The sequence below is a fragment of the Pipistrellus hanaki genome (assembly GCF_964339955.1).
Source record: "Pipistrellus hanaki genome assembly, chromosome: 5".
NCBI classification, from domain to species: domain Eukaryota; kingdom Metazoa; phylum Chordata; class Mammalia; order Chiroptera; family Vespertilionidae; genus Pipistrellus; species Pipistrellus hanaki.
In genome coordinates, this window is record NC_140507.1 from 25,353,551 (window position 1) to 25,370,960 (window position 17,410).

Sequence of the window (17,410 nt, forward strand, 5' to 3'; positions counted from 1 at the left end):
GTTGTTGCTCAAATCCCCTATACATTTTGACAAAACCTCATGTGGGTTTATCACTGGGGGACAAGAAGTCAATATAACTACATGCTCTTCTGTTTGTGCATGAACTTAGTATCAGATGCAAACTGAAAACACTAACAGACTGAAAGAAGCCCTTTATTTGCAAAGTAATCTGTGGACTGAAGGGCTAACAATGAAATTTGTACTTTATGCCATTAGTCAGTTTATATACCACAATAACTGAAGTCTGAACTATTTTTAGGAGACTGGTATTATTTAAACCGTGGTAACTGAAATTTGTACATACTGTAACTATTCAAAGCCAGAGCTGCTTGGATAGTATGTTACCTTTTGTAAGAAAGAAGAAGAAAGAAGAATATATAAATATATGTGATTTTATTCTTGCAAAAAAGAAACACAAGTTGGTCCGAAGGTTGTGGGTTATTGTTAAGCTGATTAAAAAAGATACACAAGGAGGATAAACCAGAAAGTAATGAAATAGGTTATCTATAGTGGATGCTATGAATAAGGCAGAGGAGATAGGGAAGGAGTGACAGTTTTCTGAATATACTTTAAGATTGTTTAACTTTAACTATGTTAATGCTTTATATATTCAAGAAAGAATACTAATCAAAACTCTAGTTAATTTTAGGGTGTAGAAAAACTCTAAAAATTTCATATAATAGAAACTAAGAACCTCAAATGATAACATAATACTGCAAATAACTTTGAACAAAACACTTAAACTATATACACTCAGTTTAAAAGATAATGGCAAGCAAATCTTGAAATCACCTTGTTATGGGTCTAGCAATTCTTGAAACTACTTTCTGTGTATTTTAGGACTAAGTAAATATATTCATAATGTTGGGAGCTAGAGTCCTCACTGCTAGAAAGGAAAATACAAAGATGGAAAGGGGAGAGGTTAGGAAGGTATTAATGTGAATCCATGCTTTTGAAGGTGTGAATGTATAGATACAGATGGTATGCATTTGTATGTGTGTGTTCCCCATTCTGTCTGCTGAAAAGGCCTAGATATAGTCACAGCCCATTAGCCATGCATACACCTAGCAACCAGAGCTAAGTTTCTAAGTTTCTACTATTCCCTACTGAAAAGGAGCAAGGTTTATGGATAAATGGTTCATTTCATGAGTGGCACAGGGAATGAGTAAGAAAGTAATAAAGTCCTCAATAAAATGATAGAGGTATAACAAAAAGACACAGGAACCAGCTTAAAGAGGTTCTTACTGGCAAAACCAGTTTAGTATAAAATCAATCTAAATCTAAAATAAAATATATCTACAATAACTTGGCATGAAAACAAATAGTGGCAATAATGAAAAATAATTCATTGGGGAAAAACACACATACGTGAGCCATAAAATGAATGTATAAAAAATAAGAGAAAGCTCTTCCTTACAGTATAATGCTAACTAATAAATGTAGAATAAAATGTTATAAGTGGAGTTAGAAAATTATCCCCCCTTAAGGGTGGGCTGAATCAAGTAGAACTGAATATAGCAAAAGTAACATTATGTCACTTTCTAAATTGTTTACAAAAAGAATGGGCTTCTATCTTGTTTCCTCTCTGACTATCTCCCTTACTTTCTCTGATAGAAACCAGATGCTATATTTTGAGCTGCCATGGAGAGCTCCACATGGCAAAGAACTGAGGTAGGTCTTCAGCTAACAGCCTGCAAGAAATTAGAGCCCTGCCCAGCCAATGAGGCTCAGTGTTTGAGAGTCGACCTATGACCAGAAAGTCACAGTTTGATTCTTGAACAGAACACATACCTAGGTTGTAGGCTCAAGATCCCTAGTATAGGGCATGCACGAGGCAGCCAATCAATGATTCCCTCTCATCATTGATGTTTCTGTCTCTCTCTCTCCCTCTCCCTTCCTCTCTGAAATCAATAAAAAAAAAATTATTAAAAAAAATAAACTAGGGCCTTCATTTCAACCATGAAGAACTGAATCTCACCAATAACTATGTAAGAGCTTAGAAGTAGCTCCTCCCTCAGTCGAGCCTTCAGATAAGACAACAGCCCTAGCAGACACCTTGATTATAGCCTTGTGAGAAACTTTGAGGCAGAGGCATCCAGATTACTGACTCACAAAACCTATGAGATAATAAATTGTTGGTTTAAGCTATAGCCATATTCCTGACCCACAAAACAAATGAGATGATTGTTGTTTTAAGCCACCAAGTTTTAGGGTAATTTGTTACACAATAATGGGTAATTTATATGCTACTAAAAATGCCTAGTTTAAATATAATCACAAAGAAGCATAAAACAAACTAGAATTAAGGGCATCTTGAAAAATAAATGGCTTATAGTCTTTTTAAAAATATCAGTTTCATAAAAGACAAAGCAAGGCTGAAGAACTGTTTTTAGATTAAAGTTACCTAAAGAGACATGACAACTAAATACAATGTATGATCCTAAACTTGAAAGAATATCCTTGTTCTTAAGAAATTCACAATAACCTTGGCTGCGGGCACATCCCCAGTAGGGGGTGTGCAAGAGGCAGCTGATCGATGATTCTCTCTCATCGATGTTTCTAATTCTCTATCCCTCTCTCTTCCTCTCTGTGAAAAATCAATAAAATATATTTTTTTTAAAAATTCACAATAAAGTGTTTAGGATTAGAGACATCATGCTTACAACTTACTCTCAAATCCTATATAATAAAACCCTAATATGCAAATTAACCAAACAATGGAATGACTAGTCACTATGAACTGATCACCAGGCGGCAGACACTCAATTCAGGAGCTGCCCCTTGGTGGTCAGTGCGCTCCACAGGAAGCTCCACTCAGCCAGAAGCCGGTTCACGGCTAGCCAGTGCAGGAGTCTTTGCAGCAGCACTAAGGAACAGTGAGCAAAGTTGTAGAGAGCAGCAAGCAGGTGGATGGTAAGGAGCGAGGGGTCCTTGACTGTGAGAGGGATGTCTGCCTGCCAGCTTGGGCCCTAAGCTGGCAGGTGGACATCCCCTGAACTGCAAGAGGGCACAGGCCAGGCTGACGGACCCTTCCCCATCCACTGCATGAATTTTGTGCACGGGGCCTCTAGTGGTTTATAAAAAATAACAACATGTGTACACACACAGAAATACTTATACACATGTGTAAACACACAAATATATATGAAAATTATAAAGAGAATGAAAAAGAGGGATTATAAAGGTAATATAACAAAGTACAAAATATTAACAATAGTTGTATCTGGGTGAAGGATATATTGTTCTTTGCACAATTCTTGCAACCCTTCTGTAAATTTTAAATATTTTCAAAAAGGAAAGTTAAAAATAGAACTTGCTATGAGACACATATCAAAATTACAAACCTATTTACTCTTTGACTCAGAAATTTTACTTCTGGGAATTCATCCCACAGATATAATGCATATATGTAATATAATGCAGGTACAAAGCTATTGAATGCATTTGATTGGAATAATCAATGATTGGAAACAAACCAAATATCAATTTACTAATCAGGAGACCGATTAATATCACATTGGAATTCTAAGTGGCTTTTAAAAAAATAGCTTTCTTATGTATTACAATGGAAATGTTTTTAAAGTATATATTGTAGAGTGAAGAAAGCAAGATATAGGACAGTGTATAGTATGCTATCTTTTTTATAAGAAAAGTGAGGAAATAAAAAGTATATCTATATTTGCCCATATTTGCATAAAGAAATGCTGAAAAAATAAGAAATTAATAAAATGTTTACATAGGAGGCAGAAGGAAACAGAGGCAAAAAGAAGTTAGACAGGAATGAGAATGAGATAATATATATCTATTATATTGTTTTGATTTTCATATCATGTAAATGTGTTTCCTATCCTAAAGGAAATTACTAAGATTGAGGTAGATGGCAGACCTATAAAGATGCAAATGAAAAGATGTCCCTAAGATATTATTAACTGGGAAAAGCAAGTTGCAGAACAATATATGGGGTGTCCCAAAAAATGCAGACACATACTTTAAATAATTATAAAGGCAGTGTTTATTACGATATATTTCATTTTCAAAAATGAGCTATCAGCTATTAATGTGTGTATACATTCTGGGGGACATTCTGTATATACTATAAAATGATCCCTAGTGTGCAAAAAAAAAAACAACCACCTACTTTTATATATACAAAAATGCTTATAATAATCAGATATTAATAGTAGTGACTTCTTGGGGGTGATTCTGGAGGCAATATGAGGATGTAGAGGGAATTTGATGTTTTATTTTTTTTAATTGCAGTATTGTTTACATATAGTGAACTCAATGTGTTTTGGCAAATATATGCATCTATTGTATATTATCCACATCTTTATCAAAATATGGAAAATTTCTGTCCCCCCTAAGGGAAAAGAAGTTCTGCCATTATTTGGTAGGTATGTTAGAAGTTCTACCACACTACTGGTTTAAACCTAAATTAATTACTGAGTTAATTAATTCAAGAAATATTTAGAACTTAATAATATCAAGCACTGTTCTAGGCCTTAAAATATAGTATGAAAAAAAAAATTTGGCCATCAAGGAGTTTATAATCTTTTTTAAAATATATTTTATTGATTTTTTACAGAGAGGAAGAGAGAGGGACAGAGAGTTAGAAGCATCAATGAGAGAGAATCATCGATCAGCTGCCTCTTGCACACTCCCCACTGGGGATGTGCCCTCAACCAAGGCACATGCTCTTGACCAGAATCAAACCTGGGATCTTTTAGTCCACAGGCTGACGCTCTCTATCCACTGAGCCAAACCGTTTTTGGCAAGGAGTTTATATTCTTGTTGGGGAAACAGAGTGAACACATTGATGAAGAAACAAATATATATCAGAATAAAGTCATAGAACAAACAGTAGTATATTTTTAATATGATTACTGAGGAGTCTATGTTTAAGGTGTGCATTGGTATACAATCTTCCAACAATTTTATTATTATTACTATGCATTTTTATCCTAAACATTTCTTATCTAAAATGTTATTGTTTGTAAGTCAAAAATAGATGGTGAAGAGAAACTGAGCTTAAATATTTCCATGGAAAACATACAAACAAGTAAAAGAAAATTAAATGATAACAAATTAAAAAGCCTGATAAGTTTTAACCCAAACAGAATTCCAGAGGCAGAAAGGAACCAGGACCAGTCTGAAGAGTGTGGTGAGCATGAATTAGAAACAGTGAGATTCTGCAGGTGCTGGATGTGTTTTATTTTTTTAAATATGTTTTTATTGATTTCAAAGAGGGGAAGAGAGGGATAGAAACATCTATGATGAGAGAGAATCGTTGATTGGATGCCTCCTGCATGCCCCACACTGGGGACCAAGCCCACAACCCTGACATGTGCTCTGATTGGGGAATCTAACCTTGACCTCTTGGTTCATAGGTTGATGCTCAACCACTGAGCCACACCAGCCAGGTTGGATGTTTTTAATAGGAGATCAGGAAGAAAAATAAAACATGGGTAGTTATGCCATGATCCCCAAAACACCAGTGTAGAGCTATTAGGAATATTATCATGCTCATTCTAGTAAGTATCTACCTATCTGAAGGGATTTTCACAATGGAAGAAATCAGAGTAAAAGAATGCTAACCATATATCCAACCATACCCTTAATATCTGTACTTGGATGTTTCTCAGGATTTCAGACTTAACATGTTTACAACTCAACTCTTGATGTCTCTGAAATCTACCCTTCATTAGTCTTTCACTTTTTATGAAATGGTACATTTGTCCATCCAGTTCCTAAATTCAGAAACCTGGAAATGACTCAATCCCTCTTCTCTTTCATCTATGGTATTTATTCAGTCAATGATATTTTATTGAGGATTTACCACTTGCCAGGCAATGATCTTGCCAGACACTGGGGACTATAATAACCAAAGTATTCCCTGCCCTCATGGAGTTTACATTCCAGCCATTCCATTATTGGCTTGTTGAACCGATTTCTCCATTCCATCCATTTATTTCTATATTCACTGCTTTCCTTTCAATCCGTTCCAACTCTGTTTCTTACCAGGAATGTTTCATAGTCTCCCATCTGTTCTCCCTACTTCCACTTATAACCCTCATAAATCAAGTCACCTCACAGCAGACAGGGTAATGTTTTAAAAATTCAAGTCATATATTGCCACTGTATTATTTAAAACCTTTCAATAGTTTCTCAGTTCAAGCATACTTAGAATAAAACCCAAGATATTTCATATAGTTTACACGGCTCTACTTATTTTCCATTTCTAGCCTCCCTAACCCTTTGCAATTGATCACCTTTTCATTTCTTTATGACCTTTCCATATGCTATTCCCTCTGCCTGACATTTTCCTCTTTAATCTCCTTGTTACCTAGCTAACTTCTACTCATCCATCCTTTAGGTCTCACTCTAAATATCTCTTCCTGAAAGAAACCTTCCCTGACTCTTTGGACTGTGGTAAGCCTCCCTATTACAAACTCTCCTAGCACCCTTGTTTTTCTCTGAGGTGGCATTTATTAGACTTATAAAGGACCATATCTTAGAATGGTGGCCCATTAAGGCAGGAATCATACCTGCCTTGGTCACTGCTGCACCCTTGGCACCTAGAACAGTGCCTTACATAAAGCAAGCAGTTAATAAATTCATGCAAGAACCACTCACTACTAGACGTGGGACAGGCTCTTGTTTTTGGGTGGGCTCTTCGGAACCTATACACTGCAGAGAATGGGAGCCTGGACTTATGCAGAGGTGGTTTAAATTTATGCTATCTCCTCTCACATGTGGGTCTCATACAGCATAAGAATAGAGCACCCTGTACCTCTTGTTCTTTAAAAGCATATGGAATATACAAAAATATATCATTTTTTTCTGTCATCTAGCAATGAGCAATCAGAAAATAATACAGTAATATTCAAAACCATCAGGTATATACAATAGGAATAAGTTAATGAAAGACATTCAAGATATCTACACTGAAAATGATAAAACATTGTTGAGAGAAGTTAAAGAAAACCTAAGTAACTAGAAATATATACTACTCTCATGGATTGGATGCCTCAATATTGTTAGGATGATCCCTCCCCTAATGAATGAATAGATTCAATGTAACCTCATTCAAAATCATTGCAGGCTTTCCCCCTCTGGAAAGTGACAGATTATTTTAATTTCTTTGGAAAGACAAAAACCCAAGAATAGTCAAAACAATGTTGAAAAAGAATAAAGTTGGAAGACTTACCTACCTGACTTCAAGACTTACTATAAAGCGACAATAGTCAAGACAAGAAGATAGACCAATAGACCAATGGCACATGGTAGAGAGTCTAGAAATAGACCCACCTATAGCAAATGATTTTCTTTTCAAAATATTTTTATTGATTTCAGAGAGGAAGGGAGAGGAAGAGATAGAAACATCAATGATGAGAGAGAATCATTAATTAGTTGCCTCCTGCACGCCCCCTACTGGGGTCAAGCCCACAACCTGGGCATGTACCCTTGACTGGAATCGAACCCGGAATGCAGACCTATGCTCTATCCACTGAGCCAAATCAGCTAGGGCTCAATCAAATGATTTTCAAAAAGTTTACCAAAGCTATTCAATAGGAAAAGAAAAATATTTTCAAAATATGCTGCTGTAAAAACTGGGCATCCATATGGAAAAATAGAACCTCAACCCTTACCTTATTGAATTGCTACCTCATACCACATATAAAAGTCAATTTTAAATAAGGTAAATAGAAGAGTCAATAGTTATCATCTACGTGCCTTTTGCTCACCAAGAATATTCACTGCTCCCTCTAAAATACTGCTGAGCAAGTATTACACAAGATAAAGCCAATACATCCAAGTGACATATTGGTGGAGATGCTTGCCTATTCTTGGTTTCCAAGCTTTAGCCAAGTCTTTAGGTGAGCATCAGAATCCACATTGAAGATGCCAAACTATCTGATTTGCTGAATTCCTTTTAGAGACCAACATCCAGGTAGCATTTATAATAAAAAATGACATTGCATAATGGACAATAATATGGAACACTACTATGACTAATCAGACACACTTTTATGCATCTTACTACTAACATTATCTTTCTCTTATCTTACCAGTAATACTCCTTCCACTCTTTTCAATTCCCATATTATTCACTTTAACTAATTTCACTTTCCAAAAGTTACTCTTTTCTTTCCTTTTCTTTTTTGTTTGTTATAGTTTAGACTTCAAGCTTCTAAATCACTGACAGTGACATATAAAGGGGAATTTTATATGTGAATGTTATTCTATAATTTTTGAAGTGTTTGTAAACTGCAAGTTCAGTGAAAAGCTATGCTAACATTACTTGGATCCACTATATAATCACCTGATTACAAGGAACAGTCCATATCCAGCATTCTGCTAGTTCAAATTCACTTTAAGCATTTGAATTAGCCACAGTGGAGGAGGAGATATGGCTGGCAGGTCCCATGTTGGAATCTGAGGTGCAGAATTAGGCAACCGAGGCACCAGGAGGGTTGTTCTCAACCACATGGACCACATAGGCAGCCTGGTGGAAAGCTGGCACATTGTTGTTGATGTCACCAGTGTAAGGTGATGCTTCTGCTGGAGGAGACGGGTAGCTTGCTTCTGTTAGTGGTCATGTCTGTGACATTGTACTCCAGGGTTTACCCCAGATCCAGGGCCCCATCTGTTAAAAGCTTGTAGTAATTATTCATGGAAGATTAAATTCTGAAAGGTGCATTTTCTTGTATCTCTCCATTTTCTCCCAAATCTGGATCCTGTGTTTTAAACAGAGCAATTACTGGATAAGGTGCAAAATCTTTAAGAGTACCTGTGGAAATAGAAGTAAAAATCACCTCTGGGACTTTGTCATTATCATCTAGAATTTTGATCTCAACTGCAATGGACAACCAGTTCCCCTCTGCTCCTTGCTTCTGAAACCATGGAATATTTTTTAATCTCTTCGTAGTCCAATGTACTTAAAGTGTTTATTCCTCCACTATGGTGATCAAAGCCAAACTGGATATGGGTACTCTGGGCTGCAAAGGCATAACTGATTTTCACTTTGAGGCCCTCGTCCAGGTCAGCAGCCCTCACCCTCACCCTGGCTGCTGGGAAATGGCTTCTCGAAGACTGACCCTGTGTACCTTCTGGCTAAAATGAGGGGTGGGGGTGCTATAGTTGTGTTGCTTCCAGGTAATCCTCACCATCTAACGCTGCGGGGCTAAGTGATGTGAGCTTTGCTTTTCCAGGTCCAGTAGCTTCGTTAACACAAGTTCAGTATGTTTGTTTCCATTGTTGTTTTCTTTTACTTGAAGACAAATATAGAGTTACTGTGAAGGCGGTAATTTTGTAAAGGAATTGCTTCCAACACCAGGATCTTCTGTAGATTCTATTGTGAATTTTGCTCCAGGCTGGGTCAACTCACATATGTAACTAAAAATACTCCTCCTGAACTAGGGGATCATTTACATATTGAATATTTATATTAATGTGAAAAATAATTAAGGGACTTTCAACTACTGTTTCTAAACACATGATACAAACTCGAGCATGTTGTCATATTCACTCCACGTCCATCTTGTTACAAGTAAGTCTCTGTTTTCTTCACTTGGAGTGAAGTATCCATTTTCTTAATTAACCCATAGCTTCTGAGTGGATAAGCCTTGGACAGAAAGCCCAGGTCTTTGGCTTAGGAAAGACATCCAATTTCCTTATGGAAACTCCTCATTTATCATTGTTTTCACATCGGCTGGTAGCAGTGCTCTGAGTCCTTACTCTAGAATTGTAGCCTGAAGAAATCAGAGTTTGAGGTTCTGAAGAGTTGAGAGCAATGAGAAACCGATGTTTCTCACTGGAACTTGCAAGTTGAAAGGCAGTAGTACAGTCTATTCATGTGATTAAGTATTCCTGGGAATTTATATCTTCAGTAATTCCAGTATATGAAGTCAAAGCAATGACTTATTTTTACATCCTCCTGATGTTTAAGAGTATTTTTTAGGCTGAGTCTCTCTTGGGGGTGAATTATTTTCATATAACACAGTCTCAGGATAAACTATTGGCCGAATCTTCAGTTGCAAACATATAGAAAGCTTCTAAGAAGTGTCACTACATGGAAATCTCATGGACTTAAAAATTTTGACAAATCCCCAGTTCTTTAGCTTTGTACAGATAGGTCAGAGAGCTTATTTGGAATCCAATATAGAGGGAAATCACATGTAAAATAATTGGATAGACCACTTTTAATCATTTTTTCCCCAGATACCACTTTCTAATCATTGAACTCAAGCCTTTTATTGAATATTAAGAAGGTGTGTGTAAACCACTGTGTGAAATGCTTAAGACTTAAAGATAGGCCCACAGAGCTATTAGTACCACCACCCATCATGCCGTCTTCATGACATCATGCTCCAGTTCCTGGTTGGATTTACTTTTGGAAACCTGGTTGGAATACATCTGGCCCAAAATTAGGACATGCCAAACCTGGCTAAAAAACTTGAAGAAATTAAAAAGGACATGAATGCCAAGAAGAAACCCCCTAGTTTATGAGGCCAACTCCAGCACTGGCTCCAGGAAATCCTGACTCTGCTCTTCGCCAGGGCCTCCTTTACATCAGAACCAAAGCTTCTGTCTTCTGTTCAGTCTCAGCATTTGCTTCGAACACAAATGGGGCCACAAGTTAAGAACTGTGCTTACTTTCTCAACATCCTCACCTCTTCCCTTCCTCCTTCTAGCACTTTGAAAGGTCCTAAGACTGGAATTATGGTGCTAGATTAGTAAACATGACCTTTAAAAAAGATAAATTAATATTGTCCTCAATATATACTACAGGGTAGGTCTTTAAAAACTATTTTTTTATTTCAAAGAGGAAGGGAGAGGGAGAGAAACATCAATGATGAGAGAGAATCATAGATCAGCTTTCTCCTGCATGACCTCCACCAGAGATTGAGCCTGAAACCCAGGTATATAGCCTGACCAGAATTGAACCATGTCCTCCTGGTTTATAAGTAGACATTCAACCACTGAGCCACACGGGCCACACCAGAGTAGATCTTTTAATGACTTCTCTATGAGAAAGTTTGAAGGTACTGATTCCTTTGCATATATAATAGATAAATTATTTTATTTGAGTCTATGGTCTATCTGATGGCAATTTCTTCACATTTTCTATACCAGAGCTCTTCCCATTGGGTATACAGAAAACTCATCCTCTATCCTTTGATATAATTTCATTGCTGGAACCAGAGAAATTATCAACAAATATCCTAAAGCTAGGGTTAATATTCTGCACAGCCATTAGCTTAAACTCACACAGTCCAAATAAAATCAACTCCAACTTTCAGGGTTGCTAATCCATTTTCCAGTTAAGTCATCCTAGCAATCCTAGTGGGGTAAATCGGCCATTTGAATAATATGTTCCATGTGTAGGTTACACTATGGTTCAGATAGAGAAAAATTAGCACTCATAAAATTGTCCCACCCAGTAAAATATTTCCCCTGTCTTTTATGACCACAAACAGGGGCTTTTCCATCAACAATGTTTCTAGGCATTAAGATTTTGAATTAGCTTTCATAATAATTTTAGAACAGTTTTACTTCCACCATAGACTATCCCTTTGTACCATGTGTAGAAGCACACACATGATTATTACTTTTCCCAACAGAATGTTAAGTGTACTGACATTAAAAGCACGACTCCTTTTATTAACAATGTAAAAAATAGCTACTGCTAATTAAGTACATCCTTGTTTCCCCGAAAATAAGACAGTGTCTTCTATTAATTCTTTCTCCCAAAGTTGCGCTAGGTCTTATTTTCAGGGGATGTCTTATCTTTCCATGCGCTAGGTCTTATTTTCGGAGGATGTCTTATTTTCGGGGAAACACGGTATTTATTATGTATGAAGCATGTTATGAATCAATGATATGTTATCATTAATCCTCACCACAGTTTTACAAATTATATATTGTAATCCCCATTATGTTGAAACTGAGATTAAATAACTTGTCAAAGATGATATCGTTAGGAGTTACCTTGTTGCAGAGCTGCTATTTTTCCATCAGACTACATTTTAGAATACTGATATCAGGTAATCCCCAGAGTGCATACATTTGTTCATTCATTCACTCAACAACCATTTAATGAAGCCCATTTAGCTCAAACTGGAAGCATAGTTAAGATTACCGATACTTGAGATATAGCCTACGGGTCATGATTAACCATTGCTCTTACTCTTAAGGATTATCACTAAATCTGGTAAAATGAACAGAAGCCAGCATATTTGTTTTTTGTTGTTGTTGTTTGTTTGTTTTTAAATATATTTTATTGATTTTGTACAGAGAGGAAGGGAGAGAGATAGAGAGTCAGAAACATCGTTGAGAGAGAGGCATCGATCAGCTGCCTCTTGCACACCCCCTACTGGGGATATGCCCAGAAGCCAGCATATTTGGACAATACTAGTTAGCCTCCCAAATAATTTCTGTTGTGTGCTCCATCTTTCCTTCAGAATTGACCACCATATGAAAACTGGCACTGTGATAAAAAAAATTTGATAGCTTTTACAAAACCTCAGGTGTGACATTGCCCTCTATTCTCCTCAAAATTACTTAGAAAGCTATTTAAATTCCATCTGTAAGTTAATGTTTATACAAAGCTTGCATATTCAGGTATACTCAAAACTCCCTTTTAAAAAATCATACACAAATAGAACCACACTGTATTTCTGGATTATTTTTTTTTTGTCTTGGTTGTCAAGAAGCATAAAGTTGTATGTGAATCTTAGTAACAGTCTCATTCTAGGGCCATTTGATTTTCTTTCTTTCTCTAAATATATATATTTTATTGATTTTTTTACAGAGAGGAAGAGAGAGGGATAGAGAGTTAGAAACATCAGTGAGAGAGAATCATGGATCTGCTACCTCTTGCACACCCCCTACTGGGGATATGCCCGCAACCAAGGTACATGCCCTTGACCCTAATCAAACCTGGGACCCTTCAGTCGGCAGGCCGACACTCAGCCAAACCGGTTTTGGCTCTAAATGTTTTTCAATCTCTTTTATAAGTCTAGGGTTTAATTAACGATTGTGTTTTTTAAAGTAGATAGGCAACAAATTAAAAAAAAGAAAAAAATAAGGAAGTTATTCCCTGCATTATTCCAAACTAACCAAAATAAACCAGGCTTCTCACAGGTTCCAGAAATGTTTTCTTATGAATAAGTATGTTAGTATTCAATTTCTGTTCAACATTCTACAATAAGAATACACTTGTTTTTTTTTTTTCAGGAAACATTTAGAATCTGTGCATGCCCCAGAAAATATTCCGTGAGTGTGAACGTTGTGGGAAATTTAACATCATAAGAAAAGAGAATTACTGCAAATCCAACAAAGTGCCGAAAAATGTGCTCAAAACACAATTTTTAAACTCTCAGTGTCCACAAAGTCATCATTAAAATAATCAGGGTAGGTAAAATGGGCAAAAGAAATATCTAAACTGGAAACACATACAGACATTATATTCCTGAAATCTATAATGGGGGTGAAAAAAACCATCTCTTTAGTTTTTCCTCATGAGAACACTTATGCATTTGCTTATTTCAGTGAGAAAGTTGTAAGAAATAAATTCACCATATTTGGAAGCTCAAGAATGATTTGAAACCATGAAATAACTTAACACACTGAGAAAGTATAAATGTTTGTGTCTCTAATGACCAGAAGAAACTAAATGCACTTTATGAATTTGTCATTTAAGGTGTAGTTGAAGTCAGTCAATTTATAAATGTATTTAAAATATCATTTATCACTTTCATCAAATTAGATTTACTTCCTCGAGAAGAATTTGCGTTCTTATCAGATAAATTGGCATCACATGTTCAATATAAAACTCTTGCATGGCCAATGGGAAATAAGACCAATTAAAAGCAGGAAGAATTTTGTAGTTTGTTAATTAAATTAGTGAAACTAGTCAGTTTCTTAACAAGTATTTTATAAAGTGGATACAGCCCGGCACACATGTCTGGATTGCAGGCTTGATCCCCAATGCGGGGTGTGCAGGAGGCAGCCGATCAGTGATTCTCTCTCATCATTGATGCTTCTATCTCTCTCTACCTCTCCCTTCCTCTCTGAAATCAATAAAAAATGTTTTAAAAAATAAAGTAGAATAATATATTCATTTTTATTTATTTATTTTTTAAATAAATACATTTTATTGATTTTTTTACAGAGAGGAAGGGAGAGGAATAGAGAATTAGAAACGTCAATGAGAGAGAATCATCGACAAGCTATCTCCTGCACACCCCCCACCGGGGATGTGCCCTTGACTGGAATCGAACCCGGGACCTTTCAGTCTGCAGGCCGACACTCTATCCATTGAGCCAAACCGGTTTCGGCGATATATTCATTTTCAATATAACATACACAAGTAAATGAAAATTTGTTATAAATAAGGTGTGAGGGAAGGCCTGAGGGAAAGCGGAGGGGTTGTCATTGGTGTCTGCCATGTACACATAACTTTATTAGTATCTGCTTTATAAATTCCCAATACATACTCATCACCTATAGTAAGAGATATTTTGCTCAAAGCTCAGAGAAGAGTATTTGATATGGACTCACCTGAATTAATGCATGATTATCTCTAGAAAACACTGAATCACCTGACGGCAAAAGAGGCTCGCTTTTCCCACAGCTCTCCTGGCTGATGAGCGTGTCCGCGTAGTTGGGCTGAGGGAAGATCAGGTGACTCTTCCCAGAGTCCGCGGTGAGGGAGACCTCATGGGAATAGGTCTGCAGGAAAGCCTGCACCCCGTCCACGCCCACAAAGTGGGAAGCGGGCACGCCTGCAAACCCGCTTCCCGGAGCCTGGAGCAGGCGCAATTTGTGCCAGCGCCTCAGCCTGAGCGCCAGCAGCATGATGACAAAGGCGAGAAAGACACAAGAGACTGCAGCCACTGCCACTACCAGGTAGAGTGTAAGGCCAGAGTCCTCAGGGTTGGCGGGAGACTCAAGGCTACTTAGGTCGGCCAAGACATCTGGGATGCTGTCAGCCACGGCCACAGTGAGGGTGACAGTTGCGGAGAGAGGGGGCTGGCCATGGTCCTGAACAGCCACCACCAGGCTCTGCTTGAGCGCATCTCTGTCCAGCAGGGCCCGCGCAGTGCGCACCTCTCCCGTGTGCAGCCCCACCGTGAAGAGCCCTGGCTCGCTGGCCTTGAGCAGGCGGTAGGACAGCCAGGCGTTCTGGCCCGAGTCTCTGTCCACTGCCACCACTTTGGTCACCAGATAGCCAGGCTCTGCAGAGCGGGGTGCCAGCTCTACACCAGTAGAACCATCAGTGGGGAGGGTAGGGTATAGGATCTCTGGTGTGTTGTCATTCTGATCCAGTACAAACAGGCTCAGGGACGCGTTGCTGCTGAGTGGAGGGTCCCCGCTGTCCTGTGCCATCACTTGTAGCTGCAGGTCTCGGAACTGCTCATAGTCGAAGGAGCACAGCGCGTACAGGACGCCAGTGTCTGAGTTAATGGAGATGTAAGAGGACAGGGGAGCTCCCTGGACAGTGTCTTCTACCAGAGAGTACGTGACCTGGGCGTTCTCTCCATAGTCGGGGTCGTAGGCGGTCACGGAGACTACAGAGGCTCCTCTGGGGTTGTTCTCTGGGATATAGGCGGTGTAGAAGGCATGAGAGAAGGCGGGTGGGTTGTCGTTGGTGTCTGCGACATTCAGGAAGATGTGAATTTTCGTGGACAGGGGTGGGCGTCCTCTGTCAGTGGCAGTCACCGTGATATTGTAGCTAGCGACCAGTTCTCGGTCTAGGAGCGTGTCTGTCACTAAACTATAGTAAGTTCCATAAGACTTTTCTAATTTAAAGGGCAGGTTCTCTTGGATAAAACAGACCACCTGTCCATTTTCCCCAGAGTCTTGGTCGTTTACATTTAAGAGGGCGACTAATGTCCCTTTCGGAGAGTTTTCCACAATGGAGCTGGAGAGAGAGGTGACAAGCACTTCAGGGGCATTGTCATTCACATCCAAAACTGTAATCAAGACTTTGGCTCCCGCGGAATAGCCCGCGTTATCCGTTGCTTGCACTTCCATCTCATAGAATCCCGATTCCTCGTGGTCCAGCTCCCCCTTTGTGGAAATTGCCCCTGAATTGCAATCCAGCTCGAAAAGCTGGGCCGCCTTGTCGTCCACATAGCGGAAGGAATACGTCACTTCCGCGTTGGCGCCTTCGTCGGGGTCGGTGGCGTTCACCAGCAGCAGCGTGGTGCCCACGGCCGCGCTCTCGGGGACGCTCGCGCGGTACTCGGGCTGCGCGAACGCCGGGGCGTTGTCGTTCGCGTCCAGGACCGTCACGCGGATGCGCGCGCTGCCAGTGCGCACCGGGTCGCCGCCGTCGGAGGCCCAGAGAACCAGGTGGTGAACCGCCTTCTCCTCGCGGTCCAGGGCGCGCTCCAGCACCAGCTCAGGGTACTTGTTCCCATCCGCTCCGCTTTGGACCGCCAGGGAGAAGTGAGTATTGTTACTGAGCTCGTAGCTCTGGAGAGCGTTTCTCCCGATATCCGGGTCCCAAGCGTGGGGAAGGGGGAACCGCATCCCAGTGGCTGCGTGTTCGCTCACTTTGATTTCTAACTCACCTTCCCGGAAGGAGGGGGCGTTATCATTGATGTCCCTCACTTCTACCACCACCCCGTATATTTTCACTTTATCCTCCATCAAGATCTCCAGGTTTAGCTGACACTGTATGGCCCCCATACAGAGCTCCTCCCGGTCTATCCTGCCCGCCGTGACCAAGCTGCCGCTGCGGGGATTCAGAGCGAAAAGTTGCGTCCTACCTCCGGAGACGATGCGGACTCCGCGCTCCTGCAGTTCCCGGGCCTCCAGCCCCAGGTCCCTGGCGATGTTGCCCACCTTAGAGCCCCTTTCCAGCTCCTCAGGAACCGAATAATGGATTTGGGTGCATCCAGGTCCCCACAGAATCCCCAAGAGAAGTCCCAGCAGGACCAGCCCTCTGCAGTCCTGGTGCAGTGGCACAGGAATCATGGTCACTTTCCTGGGGAACTATTCCCAGTTCTTCCCTTGACCGCCGATGTCGATGTCAGGATCGCTAGGTCCGTCCCTGGAATCCGGCAGCTGGGGGACCAGAGCCCCTCCGCTCAGTTTCCTCACGGTCCAGGGGGGGGGGTGGTTAGTTCTGTCGGTGCTTTGTGCTTCAGGAGCGTGCACAGCGGCAGGAAGGATCCCTCTGCTTTTCTCTCCCTGATTGGTGAACAGCGGCGCTCAGAGTCCTAACCAATTACTGCACAATCTTGAACTCCGAGAAAAGATTTTTGGTTTTCAGACCTCAAATAGCTCCACCTACTGTTCTTCAAATAGGGAGGCAGGGGAGCCGATTAAAATGACATTTTTGTTTGTTTGTTTTAATAGAAACTTCAGGGAGCTTCTTTTTATTTCCCCATCAAAA

The 17,410-nt window shown here is 39.7% G+C and overlaps 1 protein-coding gene across 22 annotated transcripts in view; it reads right to left on the reverse strand.

Annotated features, from left to right (window-relative positions):
- Positions 1-17,410, reverse strand: part of LOC311623141 (protocadherin gamma-C4) — a 164,998-nt gene that overhangs the window by 49,452 nt on the left and 98,136 nt on the right. The window contains exon 1 of one of the 22 annotated variants that reach the window (XM_084884936.1): positions 14,566-17,305. The exons of the other annotated variants lie outside the window; for them this stretch is intronic. Within the exon in view, the coding sequence (XP_084741062.1) occupies positions 14,566-16,989 (2,424 nt within the window). The 5' untranslated portion in view covers positions 16,990-17,305. Of the gene's footprint in view, positions 1-14,565; positions 17,306-17,410 lie in introns of those variants that run through there. 22 annotated transcript variants of the gene reach the window in all.